Source organism: Thalassophryne amazonica, chromosome 23 (genome assembly GCF_902500255.1).
Source record: "Thalassophryne amazonica chromosome 23, fThaAma1.1, whole genome shotgun sequence".
Taxonomy (NCBI): domain Eukaryota; kingdom Metazoa; phylum Chordata; class Actinopteri; order Batrachoidiformes; family Batrachoididae; genus Thalassophryne; species Thalassophryne amazonica.
Window position 1 is genome coordinate 7,973,969 of NC_047125.1, and position 16,118 is coordinate 7,990,086.

At 40.1% G+C, this 16,118-nt stretch overlaps 1 protein-coding gene across 1 annotated transcript in view; it reads right to left on the reverse strand.

The window, feature by feature from the left end:
- Nucleotides 1-15,813, reverse strand: part of ap1s1 (adaptor related protein complex 1 subunit sigma 1) — a 28,563-nt gene extending 12,750 nt beyond the window's left edge. The window contains exon 1 of the mRNA XM_034164623.1: nt 15,663-15,813. Coding sequence (XP_034020514.1) covers nt 15,663-15,665 — 3 coding nt within the window. The 5' untranslated portion in view covers nt 15,666-15,813. The remainder of the gene's footprint in view (nt 1-15,662) is intronic.
- Between the last annotated feature and the right edge of the window lie 305 nt (nt 15,814-16,118).

The following is a 16,118-nucleotide window of genomic DNA, read 5'->3' on the forward strand; positions in this document are numbered from 1 at the left end:
GCTTCCTCTGCATTACAGCATCATACAGCATCTCCTTGTGCAAAGTGTGCTGTATGAACAATGAACAATGCACAGAGACACTATCTACAGCAAGATCATGTTGTAGGGCGATTCTCTCAAAACAGAGCCTGCATGGCCAAATTTCAAAACTACTTGTATAATATATTTGTTAATTTTATTTAAAGCTTTATATATTATATTTTATTAGTATGGCTACCAAATTTCACGAAATGTTGATTTTCAGGGGGGAAACGGCTATTAAAGAGGGCATGTTGTTTATGTTTGTTGTTAACAGAAATTGCTTTCAATTTTAAGGGTCATTTCTGCAAAAAATAAAAGTTTTTATTATACATAATTGAATTTAGCATATATGTTAGAATCAATTTATATATTTAAGCCTTTTATTTCTTGTATTTTTTCATTTTCCTTTATATTAAGGGGTCAAACTAAACATAAGCCTAATATGTCACACACGACACTGGATATTAATTTATTTTTTTAATCAAACATTTGTATGGTTTCTCGTTAACTTTATACTGCAAACTATAAATCAACAGAGCAGTCTTAAAGTATAAAATGAAAATTGTGTGGAAGGATGCATTAAATCAACTTTTAAGGCAAAAAGAATAATTGTCACGTTGTGTGACCATCACGTGTGACCACTGCAAATTATACGCTAAAAACACACTAAAATCATATAAATATTCATAATTTTGCTTGAGCCTACAATATTTGCACTGAATTGCAATTCGCTTCGCACATGAGCAGAAATGAGCCATGAAATACTACATGTGGCATAAACAAAGTGATTGAGCAATGGAGGAAAGTGAACAAAACGTTGCAAATGAAAACGCCAAATTTACAGCCAAGGTTAGTGTTTTTATATACTTGATTGTTTATTATTTAAGGTAGAAACTGTTAGGAAAGCTGAAAATGTTTTTATTCTAGCTAAAAACTAGTAGTTGTTGAAGAAAATATCAGCATAAAAGTGCTGTATTCTCTGGATCTTAAACAGTTTGTTCGCCATTACAACATGGCTGCTGTTGCACATGCATGATTTTGCTGTTGTTTTGGGACTAAAATATGGAAAGAAGAAACATATTAATTAAATTTTGCATGAAAATTCTGTATGACTTGTCTCAGAAGTTTCAGAAGCATTTCTCATGGAAGTACTTTGCCACTTCACATAGTAAAGGTGTCGTGGACGGAATTGGTGGTCGAGCAAAATCTCTAGTTCGCCAGAAGTCAATGAGCAAAGATGGGAGTCATGCCGTACAAAGTTCAAAGGATTTTGCAAAGTTAGCAAGTGATCTGATGTAATCAACAACAGTGCTGCATATTGATCAGCAGGAGATTGATGAGGCTGTGGCATTAGCAGACTCATGGGAGGACACACTAGCAGTTGTTGGAATCCACAGCATGCATGATGCCCAGTGCATTTTCAGGGATGGCAAAATCGAGTTTCGACATGTGACTGGCCAGACAGAACCTGATATAATCAGCCGTTATGATGCTGCTCAAATGCAACTTCAAGGTATGCTTATAATTGTTCTAGACAGTACAAACTGTTCATGTATGTCTGTACACAGTATACGAATTATATGACAGGTTTGCTCTGTGTATGTTAGATGTCTCAATTGTTGTTCCATTTCTATTTCAGATGATATAGCCTCTGCACATGTGCCAGTTGATGTTGTAGCAGGGGACTGGGTTGCTGTCATTTATGATGATCATTGGTGGTCAGGAACTGTCAATTCAGTTTCAACTGATGATAAAATTTCAGTTTTGTTTATGAAACCTGTTGCCAAGAACAAATTCATCTGGCGTCAAGATTCAAAGGGCAAATGCAATGACATAGATGTTGTGCCAACAATGGAGGTTTTGACAAAGCTTGAAGAGATCCCAGTACCAGTATCTAATCGCCATTTCTCCTCCTCGGCATATTATGCGAATAGGTTAGATGAGCTCATGAAGGCTGTTTAAAGTAACTTCCAAGCAAAACAGTGGAACACATTACGGCATACTTTTTAGTTCTGTTAGCTGTTGTTGTTTATATATATTCTATGTTTAATAATATCTGGTGCTATTTATATCAGATTTTTTACTTGTTCTTGTTTATATTTCACTCTCGGTCACACACGTGACAGAGTTGTCACACACGTGACAGACACATAATCCTCTCGGACACTTAGTTTTAGTTTTTCACAGAAATTTGTATACATGTTTTTAAGAGTGTCAATTGCTGCAATATTTCATGTGCTCTTCTTTATGCTATCTTTTCCAAGTTCATAGACTTTTGAACTTGTTTTGAGAACATAATTAAAATTAATTTTTGTGAGTCACACGTGACATGTCACATTCGCCTTTATCTGAAAAAAGGGTAATGAAAAAGTTGTGCTAATTATGTGTGCTAATAGAGTTGACCCAAGACTCAATAAATGTCTAATAATTTTCAAGGCCTCACATATTGCTAAAGCTTAAGGCACTGAACTAGAACAAAATGGTTGTCTGAATGTCACACACGTGACGGGAGAATCCCCCTGTAGGTCTTTGGAGCAGGTCTGTGGGTTGACTATGACTGTTCTCACCATCCTTCGCTTCAGCTTATCTGAGATTTTTCTTGACCTGCCACTTCGGGACTTAACTAGTAGTGTGACTGAGGTCTTCCATTTCCTCACTATGTTCCTCACAGTGGAAAATGACAGCTGAAATCTCAGATAGCTTTTTGTATCCTTCCCCTAAACCGTAATGTTGAACAATCTTTGTTTTAAGGTCATTTAAGAGTTGTTTAGAGGCTCCCATGTTGCCAATTAGTAGAAGAGATACAAAGAGGAGAGACATTTGTAAATGGCCACCTTAAATACACTCTCATGATTGGATTCACCTGTGTAAGGAGGTCAAGGGGCAATGAGCTTACCAAACCAATTCTGTGTTCCAAAAATTGTGCTAAATGTATTCAAATCAATAAAATGAAAAGGGTGCCCAAATTTATGCACCTGTCTAATTTTGTTTAAACAATTATTGCACACTTTCTGTAAATACTATAAACTTCATTTCACTTCTCAAATCTCAGTGTTTTTTTTTAATGGTATATGATATATTTAACTGAAAGTTCTGATCCAGACAACCAATGATTTATAAAGGAAAATCATGAAAATGATCACGGGTGCCCAAATGTCTGCATACAACTGTACTGCTGCACATTAAACAGGAAAAAGCCATTTTATTTAAGCTGTTGTTCTGACTTTTTACCAGTGTGGAGTCTCCGGTTACACCCCCAACATATCAGCATTCTGAGCTTTTAAAGAATTGCTCAGGCAGAGAAGAATCGTGCTGCTGCTTTCAACCAGTAAGGAAAAACAGTGTGGTTTGTCAGTGCTGACTCCAATCACTGAATAAAATTATCTACGTTACAAAATGTGTGGGAATACTGCAGCCAGACTGTGTGAAAGAAGAAATGGCTGAACATCTGCAGAAAACCAGCAAACCGACACGTTGTCAAGGTCATAATCACATTTGTATTTTTTAAACTAGTATTTAGTTGTATAACCACAGTTTTTCATGATTTCTTCATATCTGCGAGGCATTAATTTTGTTGGCTTGGAAGCAAGATTCCAGACTGTCTTTGATCATCCTGGAGCTGATCAATGGGTGAGCCTTTGCCATTCTGGTTATTCTTCTATCCATTTTGATGGTTGCTTTCCATTTTCTTCCACACGTCTCTGGTTTTTTGTCCATTTTAAAAAGCATCGGAGATCATTGTAGATGAACAGCCTATAATTTTTTGCACTTGCGTATAAGTTTTCCCCTCTCCAGTCAACTTTTTAATAAACTACGCTGTTCTTCTGAACAATGTCTTGAACGTCCCATTTTCCTCAGGCTTTCAAAGAGAAAAGCATGTTCAACAGGTGCTGGCTTCATCCTTACATAGGGGACACCTGATTCACACCTGTTTGAACCACAAAATTGACGAACTTACTGACTGAATGCCACACTATTATTGTGAACACCCCCTTTTCTACTTTTTTTTTTTTTTTACTAATAGCCAAATTTCAAAGCCTTAAGAGTGTGCATATCATGAATGCTTGGTCTTGTTGGATTTGTGAGAATCTACTGAATCTACTGGTACCTTGTTTCCCACGTAATAAGAAATATACTCAAAACCTGGATTAATCTTTTTAGTCACATAGCACTACTATTATTGTGAACACTACTGTATGTATACATAAAATATAGTGGGTAGTAACCCGTGTTGACTCACATGCAACCAGCCCACTCTCTCACACTTCAAAGAATCTATGACATATAAAGTGACATAGTACTTGCAATCAAATACTGAAATCCAAGTTCTCAAAAACACAGAAATTATGAAAATAATCCAAAAATGTTTTCTAGTAATCATTTAAACCCTTGGTAACACATCTGGGAGAAACCGAATTATGGATGGCTATGGATGGTTATTGATACAACTGATTTTAAATTGTTGTCCACAGAATGATATGCTCAAAGTGTGATCATCCTGATCAATTCCAAGGGGCCATATCAAAACTATAACCAGAAGCACAGTATGGTCTCACCTGCTGCTTAGCTTGTTCAGTCTCGTTTGAGCCCTGCGTGATATCATGGGATTCGACCACTTATGGGGACAGCCGCTCCCGTTGCGCAATATATACACATGATAACTTCACATGGAAAAATGGTGTACTGTTTTGTTTTCGCCTGCAATCAGCGAAGCAGTCGCAAAAAGTGTTTTTTTTCAGTTCCCAGTGAAGAAGGGAAGACAAGGCAAATGGGAGACGTCGTGATGAAAATAGGCATGTGAAGATTAACCGATACGAATCGGTATCTAGATACAAACGTGCGCAATGCGAGTGAATCGATTCATTCAGTGTGCATTGATTCAACTGACGGGTGGAATCATGTTCCATCGCTCACTGCCTGCTTGCATACATTTTTTCCGAAGCACACTGAATGCACCACAGACGGTTCAGGACACCGGAGTGGCCGTTGTTTTAGAGGGTGTTTATCAAGAAAATCATTATTTCTCTACGTTGATTGCAGACGGCAGCCAGTCTGCTTGAAGCAATGAAGCAGTGCTTCGACCCGCTGTTTGCTGGTTCTCTGCTTCGCTGGTTTTCAGAAGTGGCAAGTCCACTGGCGTGACCACCACCTGGTGCATAAACTGAAGTTGTCCATCAGGTAAAGGAAATAATAATAAAATCGTCTGTTTTGTGGGAATAAGTATGCAGCTCCAAAGAGTCGCACAGATTTCAGTCGGAATTAACGTCAGAGTGAATCGCAGTTTTAAATCAAATGGCACCTCTTTCCAAATGTTATAATATAAACAAACTACAATCAACCAACCCCCCCCTCCCCGCCAAAAAAACAACAAAAAAAAAACAATGTCCTGCGTTTTATATAAATTACATCCTGAAGTGCAACATAGCTGTCTGAAGGGCTCATCTATGGCGTTACATTTGTGTCATCAATATCTGAAAGGAAATTCTTTTGACCAAAAAATACAGATGTTTATTTCTATTTCTGTCCAGAGATCAAGGATCCAGTGACCAATCCTGTTGTCGACATAGAAAATCTGTAAAGCCTACTTTTAGTACACAGAAAATTCACAAGCGGTATTGATAAGGGAATCGATAAAAAAAATTGTCTCGATAAGCAGAATTGATCAATAAAATCTTATCAGTACCCATCTCTAATCATATCATACCAAATCGCACTGTATCGTATTGTGAAGAATTGAATCTAGGGCTGAAAATCATTAGTCCAGTAATTCGAATAATTCAATTACAAAAAAATGTTCGAGGCAAATTCTGTGCCTTGAAGCTCCATTTAACGTGTAGTACATATGCCAGGCCTGTGCATGGTGCTGTAATGTCCCCCCCACCCAAAAAACAAAACAAAAAACAGAAGACTAGAGCCACACTCTCACGAGCGCCAACAGCTTAGCTTATGACAAGCTAAAAGTGGACGTTCTCGTTATGGCCAAACAACTTTCCACAGTTTCTGGGTGTTCTGTGTTAGTACGCGCCTGCGGCCGATGCGCTTGATGAATTCCCGCCCAAGAAGTAGTTCCCAGATAATTGTGATATATTCACGTGAGATAATGAGTATATAATCTAAATCAATTCTAAAATTTACCAGTAATAAAATTATAAAGACAACTGAAGTTTTAAGAGTGGCCATAATAAATATACTCAACAAAAATATAAACGCAACACTTTTGGTTTTGCTCCCATTTTGTATGAGATGAACTCAAAGATCTAAAACTTTTTCCACATACACAATATCACCATTTCCCTCAAATATTGTTCACAAACTAGTCTAAATCTGTGATAGTGAGCACTTCGCCTTTGCTGAGATAATCCATACCACCTCACAGGTGTGCCATACCAAGATGCTGATTAGACACCATGATTAGTGCACAGGTGTGCCTTAGACTGCCCACAATAAAAGGCCACTCTGAAAGGTGCAGTTTTATCACACAGCACAATGTCACAGATGTCGCAAGATTTGAGGGAGCGTGCAATTGGCATGCTGACAGCAGGAATGTCAACCAGAGCTGTTGCTCGTGTATTGAATGTTCATGTCTCTACCATAAGCCGTCTCCAAAGGTGTTTCAGAGAATTTGGCAGTACATCCAACCAGCCTCACAACCGCAGACCACATGTAACCACACCAGCCCAGGACCTCCACATCCAGCATGTTCACCTCCAAGATCGTCTGAGACCAGCCACTCGGACAGCTGCTGAAACAATTCGTTTGCATAACCAAAGAATTTCTGCACAAACTGTCAGAAACCGTCTCAGGGAAGCTCATCTGCATGCTCATCGTCCTCATCGGGGTCTCGACCTGACTCCAGTTCGTTGTTGTATCCGACTTGAGTGGGCAAATGCTCACATTCGCTGGCGTTTGGCACGTTGGAGAGGTGTTCGCTTCACGGATGATGCAAAGGAGATGTGTTGCACTACATGAGGCAAATGGTGGTCACACCAGATACTGACTGGTATCCCCCCCCCAATGAAACAAAACTGCACCTTTCAGAGTGGCCTTTTATTGTGGGCAGTCTAAGGCACACCTGTGCACTAATCATGGTGTCTAATCAGCATCTTGGTATGGCACACCTGTGAGGTGGGATGGATTATCTCAGCAAAGGAGAAGTGCTCACTATCACAGATTTAGACTGGTTTGTGAACAATATTTGAGGGAAATGGTGATATTGTGTACGTGGAAAAAGTTTTAGATCTTTGAGTTCATCTCATACAAAATGGGAGCAAAACCAAAAGTGTTGCGTTTATATTTTTGTTGAGTGTATTTAAGAAACTTAAAAGTATATGAGCATTGTAAACATTGACACGATGGAGTTTGATGTGGACGAGTTCAGAAAGATACGATTGGAATGTTTTGATTACTTGGGTAATCAAAAAGAGAAAAAGGACTTGGGTGTTAACTTCGTGTTAAAGTCAGAACAAGAAGCTGCACTGAAAGACATCTATTTGGGAAAAGACACATTCTGTGTGTTGTCGCTTCAACAAGAGTGGCACGCTGAGCAGGGTGGCGAAAGTAGTCTGGCGAGCTCAATCTGTGGGCGCGAGCTATCCCACAATTCTAAAATAGCAGAGATGTTGGTCCAATGAGAGCGGCACTCTGAGTAGGGTGCACTAGAACATGCTGTGCAACAGCTAATCAATTTAGTGCCGAAAGCTACCGCTTTCCAACACGACACACAGAGTAAAATAAAGCCTTTTAAGAGAAAGATGGTCCACAGTGATCATCTGAAACAGATTTACTGTGCATTTAAAAACACACGGTCCGCTCAACATGGGGAGTGACTATTCGCCCGGTGGCCGGCTGCTGTTTCTCTCTGCCCAGTTTGAGGGGCTCTCAGCACTCCCCTCACACCAGGAGAGTCATAGCTCCATCCCCGGCCACACTGAAACAGTTTCTGAAATATTCTCTCCAAAAAAAAAAAAAGTCCAGTGTTTCGCTTTTTAATTTTTGCTTTTTGGGCAACACACAACACTTCACAAACACTGTAACTTAAATAAAATAATTTAAAAAACTGTCAAACTGTCAAATAAGAGGAAAATGTAATGTACTAATTTCCCTTCAAATGGAAAGATGAGTTTTATGAGCTAGCAAACATAGCTGCTCTCATGCTAACATGCCTAGCCCTGTTAATGCTACTCTGCCACAAGAACTAAGGTTGTCAGCTACAAATATTAAGCATTTTGTTATTCATTTAACATTGATAGTTTGATAAATGCATCATAAATTGTTCTGTGGAGCTGATTAATTTCATAAATTATAAATTTACTTTTTTTTTTTTAAACAGGTGGACTTAAATGGTACATCCCAACAAAATGCATGCAAACTACAAGGAGCACATGCTAATATTCAATGACAAACTTTATATTTCTGAATGTGTGCACAGTAGTAACTGCTGCAATGTTTGATGCAAACTATATTTAGGCTCGATGCATAGTTTTGTGAGTATATCTTATATTTTAAAAGGAAAGCATTGTCTTTTTTAAGCGTCCCTCAGTGTAAACATTTAAGCCCACCTCATGTACTTCAATAGAGAATTTTCTCTACTACAAGTTAAATACATTTTTCTTTTTAAAAGTAACAGTTCACTGTGTGACTTTAAATTACTGAGAGACACAGACAGAGTGACAGAGTTGTGCTCAAAAGTTTACATACCCTGGCAGAAGTTTGCTTTTTTTGGCCATTTTTCAGAGAATATTAATGACAATACAAAAGCTTTTTTTCCCCCACTCATGGTTAGTGGTTGGGTGACGCCATTTATTGTCAAACAACTGTTTCCTCTTTTTAAATCAAAATGACAAGAACTACCCAAATGAACCTGATCAAAAGTTTACATACCCCTGTTCATAACCCTCTGGGGCCGACGCCGTCAAATACAACTGCTAAGACCAAGCTTTACTAAATTATAAATAACTTTTGAATGATACGAGATAGAAACTTATTTTTGCTGAAAAGTTAACTCCGCAGACTTCCGAGCCAGCCATCGGCCATCTTTGTACTCCTTATAGAAGCTGTGTGATGACGTGCGCAATGTGAATGTCCAATCGGAATTGGTTCACCGTCACATGGTTTTCCAAAATCCAATCGTAGGGCAGATTTACCTCACGTGAAAAGCCAAAGATCGTTTTCAGGAGTGATGTGTTACAAGTTGGCCCGTTTGAGTAGCCCCTGGGTGCTCCAATGAGTACATACTCAGTGTGCCCTGCGCTACACACAGCGATCAGTGAAAGCAGGAGCACAAGGAGAGCCTCTGATGACAATCTCACATGATCAAACAAAGAGTGTGTAACTATCAGGATTGCTCCATTAGTTTGCATGTGAATGTTACTGGATAACTCTGTTGCTTTCTCTGCGTAAAGCACTGTTTACTATAATCAATGGACAACAAAACGCATAGACCATTTTGTATATATTGTTCAAAATGTGCATTTGTGTTTATTGTACAGTCTCACACAAGACCTCAAATTACCTTTATAAAGTTTCAAAATAGTTGTTTACTATAGTTTGCTGTGTGTTTTGAATAAATGTGTGTGGAATTTTTTTTTTGCTTTATTTTTTCGCTTGCCTATTTTTGATTGTAAACCTTTATTACACGTATAATACACAAAAAAAAACATTCTGAAAGCACAGGTTGTCCTGAAAAAAAAGAGACATAAAACTTGATTGTGGGATGCAGAGAGAGCTGTTAACAGCAATAATAAAACATTTATGCCAGGCGAGTGAACTGTCCAAAAAAAAATGCCCTCAGACCCCAGAGGGTTAATACTGTGTGTTGCCCCCTTAAACGTCAGTGACAGCTTGGAGTCTTTTGTGGTAGTTGTGGACGAGGCTGTCTGATGGTAAAGCTGCCACTGAATGTGTTTCGGACTTTATTTACATCAATTACAAACAAATATAAACAATATGGCACTCTATGGTAAATCTGCATGGAGTAGACAGTTCTCAAAAACTGAGTGACTGTGCAAGAAGAAGAAGAGTGAGGAAAACCACCAAGACACTCAGACAACCCAGGAGAAGTTATAGGCTTATGTGGCTGTGATTGGAGAAATTGTGCACAGTGCAAGCTTTTTACTGAGACAGAGCAGTCAGAATTAAATGCCACAATTACTATACCCCTCTTTGATGAAGTGAATGACTACAAGAGGAACTGATGAGTCATAAAAAGAAAAGAAAAAAAAACAAAAAAACAAAGTCATGTTTATTTTGTTAAAAAAAAAAAACTCAGCAGTTTTAATTGCAGGTAGTTTTTTCTTAATGCACCGCAGAGCTCTTCAATGATCAAGCATAGACTTTAATGTACTGTGCAAGTGTGTTATCCAGGAAAATATAAGTATGGCACTGGGACTTAGTTATGGCAGATATTTCATATTAAATAACTCATACTAAAAGAAAAAAAAAACACCAGCATTAAACAAGGAAGCTACATACCTATGATCAACACTGACTACAAACTGAAACACACCAACATCAACACTAAAAGTGTACAGCTTAGACAATCAGAGCACACGCGTTTGTCCGTTTGTGTTCTAACAGCTTTGCTCTGTCTGCAGTCATATGATAACGAGAAGGTGACGTGCATGCGCTTCCTGTTTGCTATTTGTAGACAGAAAAGGACCAACATTGTGTTTCAAGGAAACATTTGTGTGCTGTGAGATCAAAGTTATTACTTAACCCAAGTTGTGAACAAGGATTAATCAGAAAGGAGTTTTTGATACTTTAAACCACAATGAATCAATGAATGAAAGACTCTTACAATTTGGCAATTATTTAATGATCTACTTAAGTGATATATTGTAGCTGCAGGTTGGACAGAAGGGGCTGGCTTGGGGGTCGAGCCAAATACCAATAGTATTAATACTCAAGTTGGTATCGGCTTGATATGAGCATAATGGGATGGATACTTTAGTTTCTGTTTTGAGAGAAACAAAACATTACTTAAAAATTATGTTACTACAATATTTAACTTATTGCACAATGTTGGTACAAAAGCTGGACACAGGTTGACAGTAGTTTCAAATAAACAGATTACAATACTGGAATACCATCCATCCATCCTCAGGAGTTGGGTACCAGAGCCCAAGCTGTGCGTGGAGGTGAGCCCGACTATCTCGAATGTTTAGTGTGCATTTTGGTCCAGCTTGCTGATTCATAATAAGCAGTAAATCGTACAAATCACAAACTTTTACAACAACATGACATACGAGGTCTGTTAGAAAAGTATCCGACCTTTTTATTTTTTCAAAAACCTGATGGATTTGAATCACGTGTGCTTGCATGAGCCAACCTTGAACCTTCGTGTGCATGTGTGAGTTTTTTCACACCTGTTGATTGCGTCATTTACTTGTGTGAGGACGGGTGGAGTCTCTCGTCGTTTTTTTCTTTTGCAAGGAAATGGCGAACGACTGGAGCAGCACGTCTGCATCAAATTTTGCCAGAAACTGGGCGACAGCCAGGTGGAAACCATCCATCCATTTTCTTCCGCTTTATCTGGAGTCGGGTCATGGGGGCAGCAGCTCAAGCAAAGCCGCCCAGACCTCCCGATCCACACACACCTCCCCCAGCTCCTCCGGGGGAACCCCAAGGCGTTCCCAAGCCAGCCGAGAGATGTAGTCCCTCCAGCGTGTCCTGGGTCTTCCTCGGGGCCTCCTCCCAGTGGAACGTGCCCGGAACACCTCTCCAGCGAGGCGTCCAGGGGGAATCCGGAAAAGATGCCCGAGCCACCTCAAATGACTCCTTTCGACGTGGAGGAGCAGAGGCTCGACTCCGAGCTCCTCCCGAGTGACCGAGCTTCTCACCCTATCTCTAAGGGAGCGCCCAGCCACCCTGGTGGAAACCATTCGGATTATTCAGACGGCTTTTGGTGACAATCCTATAGGCATCACACACATTAAGGAGCGTTCAACCGGTTTAAAGACGGCCGCACAACGGTGGAGAGCGAGCCGCGCTCCGAGCGGCCATCAACATGCTGAAATGACCAGATCATTTCCAAAGTGAACGCTGTGGTGATGCGGGACCGTCATGTGACTATCCGAGAAATTGTGGAAGAGGTGAGCATGTCATAACTTGTCCTATGAGACTTCAACACGGTGGCGCTTTTGCTGCGCCATCAGCTTCGCAACCGAGCCATCGGCATGAATTTTGCTGCAACTCTTTTCAGGGCAAAATCTTCTGTCACAGCGGAATGTGCCGAAAAAGTGCTGACGTCCACCTTTTCCACAATTTCTCAGATAGTCACACAACGGTCCCACATCACCACAGAGTTCACTTTGTAAACAATCCGGTCATTTCAGCATGTTGATGGTCGCCTGGAGCGCGGCTCGCTCTCCACTGTTGTGCGGCCGTCTTTAAACCAGTTGTACCGCTCCTTAATCTGTGTGATGCCCATAGGATCATCACCGAACGTCGTCTGAATCTTCCGAATGGTTTCCACCTGGCTGTCGCCCAGTTTCTGGCAAAATTTGATGTAGTGGCAGTGCTCCAGTCGTTCCGCCATTTCCTTGCAAAGAAAAACAACGAGAGACTCCACCTATCCTCACACAAAGGCTGCTTACAAGCAAATGACGCAATCGACAGCCGTGAAAAAACTCACGCATGCGCACGAAGGTTCAAGGTTGGCTCATGCAAGCACACGTGATTCAAATCCATCAGGGTTTTGAAAAAATAAAAAGGTCGGATACTTTTCTAACAGACCTCGTATTCTATGTTTGCACAAACAAAGACAGCCCATGGCGGGGATCAGCCATGTTTTAATCTGTTTTATTTACATTTACCAGAGCTGGCAGCCAATTCTGCATGCTACGATTTGGTAGGTGATACGAGTTGACTATAAACTGTGTGAGGTACACTGGTTGGTTGCTTGAACAAAATATTCCAAGCTGGTGGAATACACTCCCAGACAGATTTATTTCTGTTTAAACCTGTTTTTCTCTTATATTTTGTTAAAGTTAAGCAGAAATAAACACTTATCAGCAATGTACTTTTTTTGCTTCCTAATACTAAAGAATTATTAACAGAGCATGAGGTCTGTACGAGAAAATATCAGACCAAGGTGTTGACAGTACGGACCAAGTGTAGAGAGGTCCACCGAGGTCTGATATTCCCGTACAGACTGAGCAAGCGATGGTAATAATTTGTTAATTATATGGTGTGGCTATATATAGTAGTATCGCCCGAATATGAAAGCTGCTGATGGTTTTGGGGTCGTAGTCAGACCTGTTCACTTTCTTCACCACCATGAAGAACTTGCTAACAGATGGTCCAGTCGTTAGCTGGTAAGCTTTCAATCTGTGCGTTTTTTTCTGATGCTGTTTAGATATTAATGGAGTATGTTCATGTCCGACTTGGTTTTTCTAATCGTGTTTTCAGCTTTCTGGTTTGTAAAGAATCTGATACACACTCCAGACCGACTGTCATAGTAATGGTATAATATGGGAAAATATCAAACCAGAAATCAGTAGAGCCTGACTGATATGGATTTTTTGAGGCTGATGCCGATAACAATATTTGGATGAAAAAATGCCGATAATCGAAAAATCGGCTGATTTGCCAATAAATCAGCCGATATTTTTTTTAAATTAACAAAATGTTCTTTTTTGGACCCTTAACAAAAAAGGTATGAGCCAACAGCTGAAGCTTTGTCCTCATATTGATTAACTTTATAACAGAGAGAATTTTCAAGTTCATAAAATGCAAAAATGCAATTGGAGCAGTTAGGGGGCCATTCAAACAGGCCAACTAGTAAGATATCACTCCTAAAAATGATTGCCATATCACGTGAGGTAAATCTGCCCTACGACTGGATTTTGGAAAACCATGTGACGGAGAACCAATTCCGACTGGACACTCGCATTGCACACGTCATCACACATCTTTCATGAGGAGTACCAAGATGGCCGACGGTGGATCGAAAGTCCGTGGAGTTAACTTTTCAGCAAAAAAAGTAAGTTTCTATCTCATATCATTAAAAAGTTATTTACAATTTAGTAAAGCTTGGTCCCAGCCGTCATATACGATGGCGTCGGCCCCAGAGGGTTAATGGCGAATGGCAGTAATTCCCAGAACCCTTCCGGAAGACCAGTGAACTAGCAGTAAACTAAAGTTTTTCATGCTAGAAATAAGGGCTACACAACATGGGCTTAATAAAAAGCGTGACCGACGCAATGAAGCACATTTGACACATTACTACATAAACCGAGTTAATCAAACTGAGTTGAACTGAAACGGGAGAAATGTGGGGTGAATGTAATGGCAAAGTTATTACAAATAACATCCTTATAAACTTACTTGTATGCTTTTGTCAGCCTATCAGTGCAGTGTGACGGCAAACTACGGGGGCCGGTGATAAACACATTTAAGCAGGGGTGTAACCAGCTCTCAGTTGATTGGAGTCAGAGCTCCATCTACTGGACAAACGGAGCAAGGACATTTTACACTGCCGACAAACATTATTTCAGTAACTATTCTGTTTGAGAAATTATCGGTGTTCTATCGGCAAAATTTCGGCCAATAATGAGTACTTTGAAAAGGGCTTATATCGGCCGATAATATTGGCTGGCCGATATATCGGTCGGGCTCTAGACATCAGCCAATCAGTGTGCGCGTAGCGTCGCAGCCATTGTAATGAACCTGTTCGGTATTACAAGTATGCGCTTCTGGTATCGGGACAAACAAATCCATGACAGAAATGATATAAAACACTACAACACAGTCCAGTGTACTGGGAAACATTTATTCTGCTTACTTTTGATGAGAAATGCCATTTACCACACGCAGCAGTAAGCGATATTATGTTGATTACATGTCTGCCGTAAAGCATGTACATTTGTTTGTCCTGATGCCTTCCCATCAGCCCCCACATGCCCAAGATGCTGAAGTCGCTTATAATGATATCTTGTTGCCCCCTCAAAAATCCATGTTAGTTGGGCTCTCGTGTTTTTCCTGCTGAAAGTGCAACCGTGATTACTTTTGAACGGGTTTCAACATGCTCATAATTAACTAATTAATAGTGGGGGACCCACTCCATTATTAATTAGTGGATGGGGGAAATCACAAAATCATTTCAGTCAGGAAACTTTATTCAGCTTTAGAATATTGATGCATTCATCTCATAAATGACATCACTCTATGAAAGCACATAACTTGTTTTTAAGTATCAGCAATGGTATCAGTATCATTGAGTTACACTGACCCTGTATTTATTTGATAAAAGATAAAATTTTGCCATGTTGCACACGTCCATTTTTTAAAGGCACTGGCTGCAGGTACAGAGACGGAATGGCTGTGATTGGCGGATGGGCGTCACGTGACCACCCCATTGGCGTCCACTTCTTTAGCGCAAACACTAGAGGGTTAAAATTCGTCCAAATCGTTTGCTGTAACTCTGTATTTCTCGTACGGTACTTGCAGAATTCATGTTTTGGGATAAGTCTCCTCGACATTCAGATTAAATTTGAGTTTTTCACGCCTGTTAGCAGTCAGGTAAAAAAAAAAAAAAAAAAAAAAAAAAGACAGGTGGCCACTTCCTGAACTCAAACACCTTGATAGCATTTAGCTCCCAGCCGAGGCTCGTCCCTCTTTAACCACACGGACGCGTCACTCACCATTTTGTCGAAGTCTATTCAAAGTGCCGAAGAGATATGAAGAAAAGACACTTATCGGCCGCTTTCGGAACGTAGCCGTGAAACAGCGCCGTTATCAACGGAGCCACTTCATGTTAGAGTCACACGCACAGCTGCCGCAGAGCTCCGCCCCCTGCCGAGCACGCGCGCTGCGCGCCGCCTTCTTCTTCACTTCTTCAGCCGCTGCAGACGACGTGATTGTGTTCTGCTGCCATCTTCCGTTTAGTGCCTGTAACTTCAATTTTGGTTTATCTTACCTTCCAAACTGTTATAATAATAAACATAATATCAAGCAAAAGCGGCCTTAAAAACCACCACAGTTAGCAACAAGACTTCATTTTACACAGCACAAGAAGGTTTTTCTTTAAAAAAATACAGAGGTTTGATGTGCTTTCTTCTATTAAAGTTCTCTGTTCTTTTCCACCATGAAGTTGTATA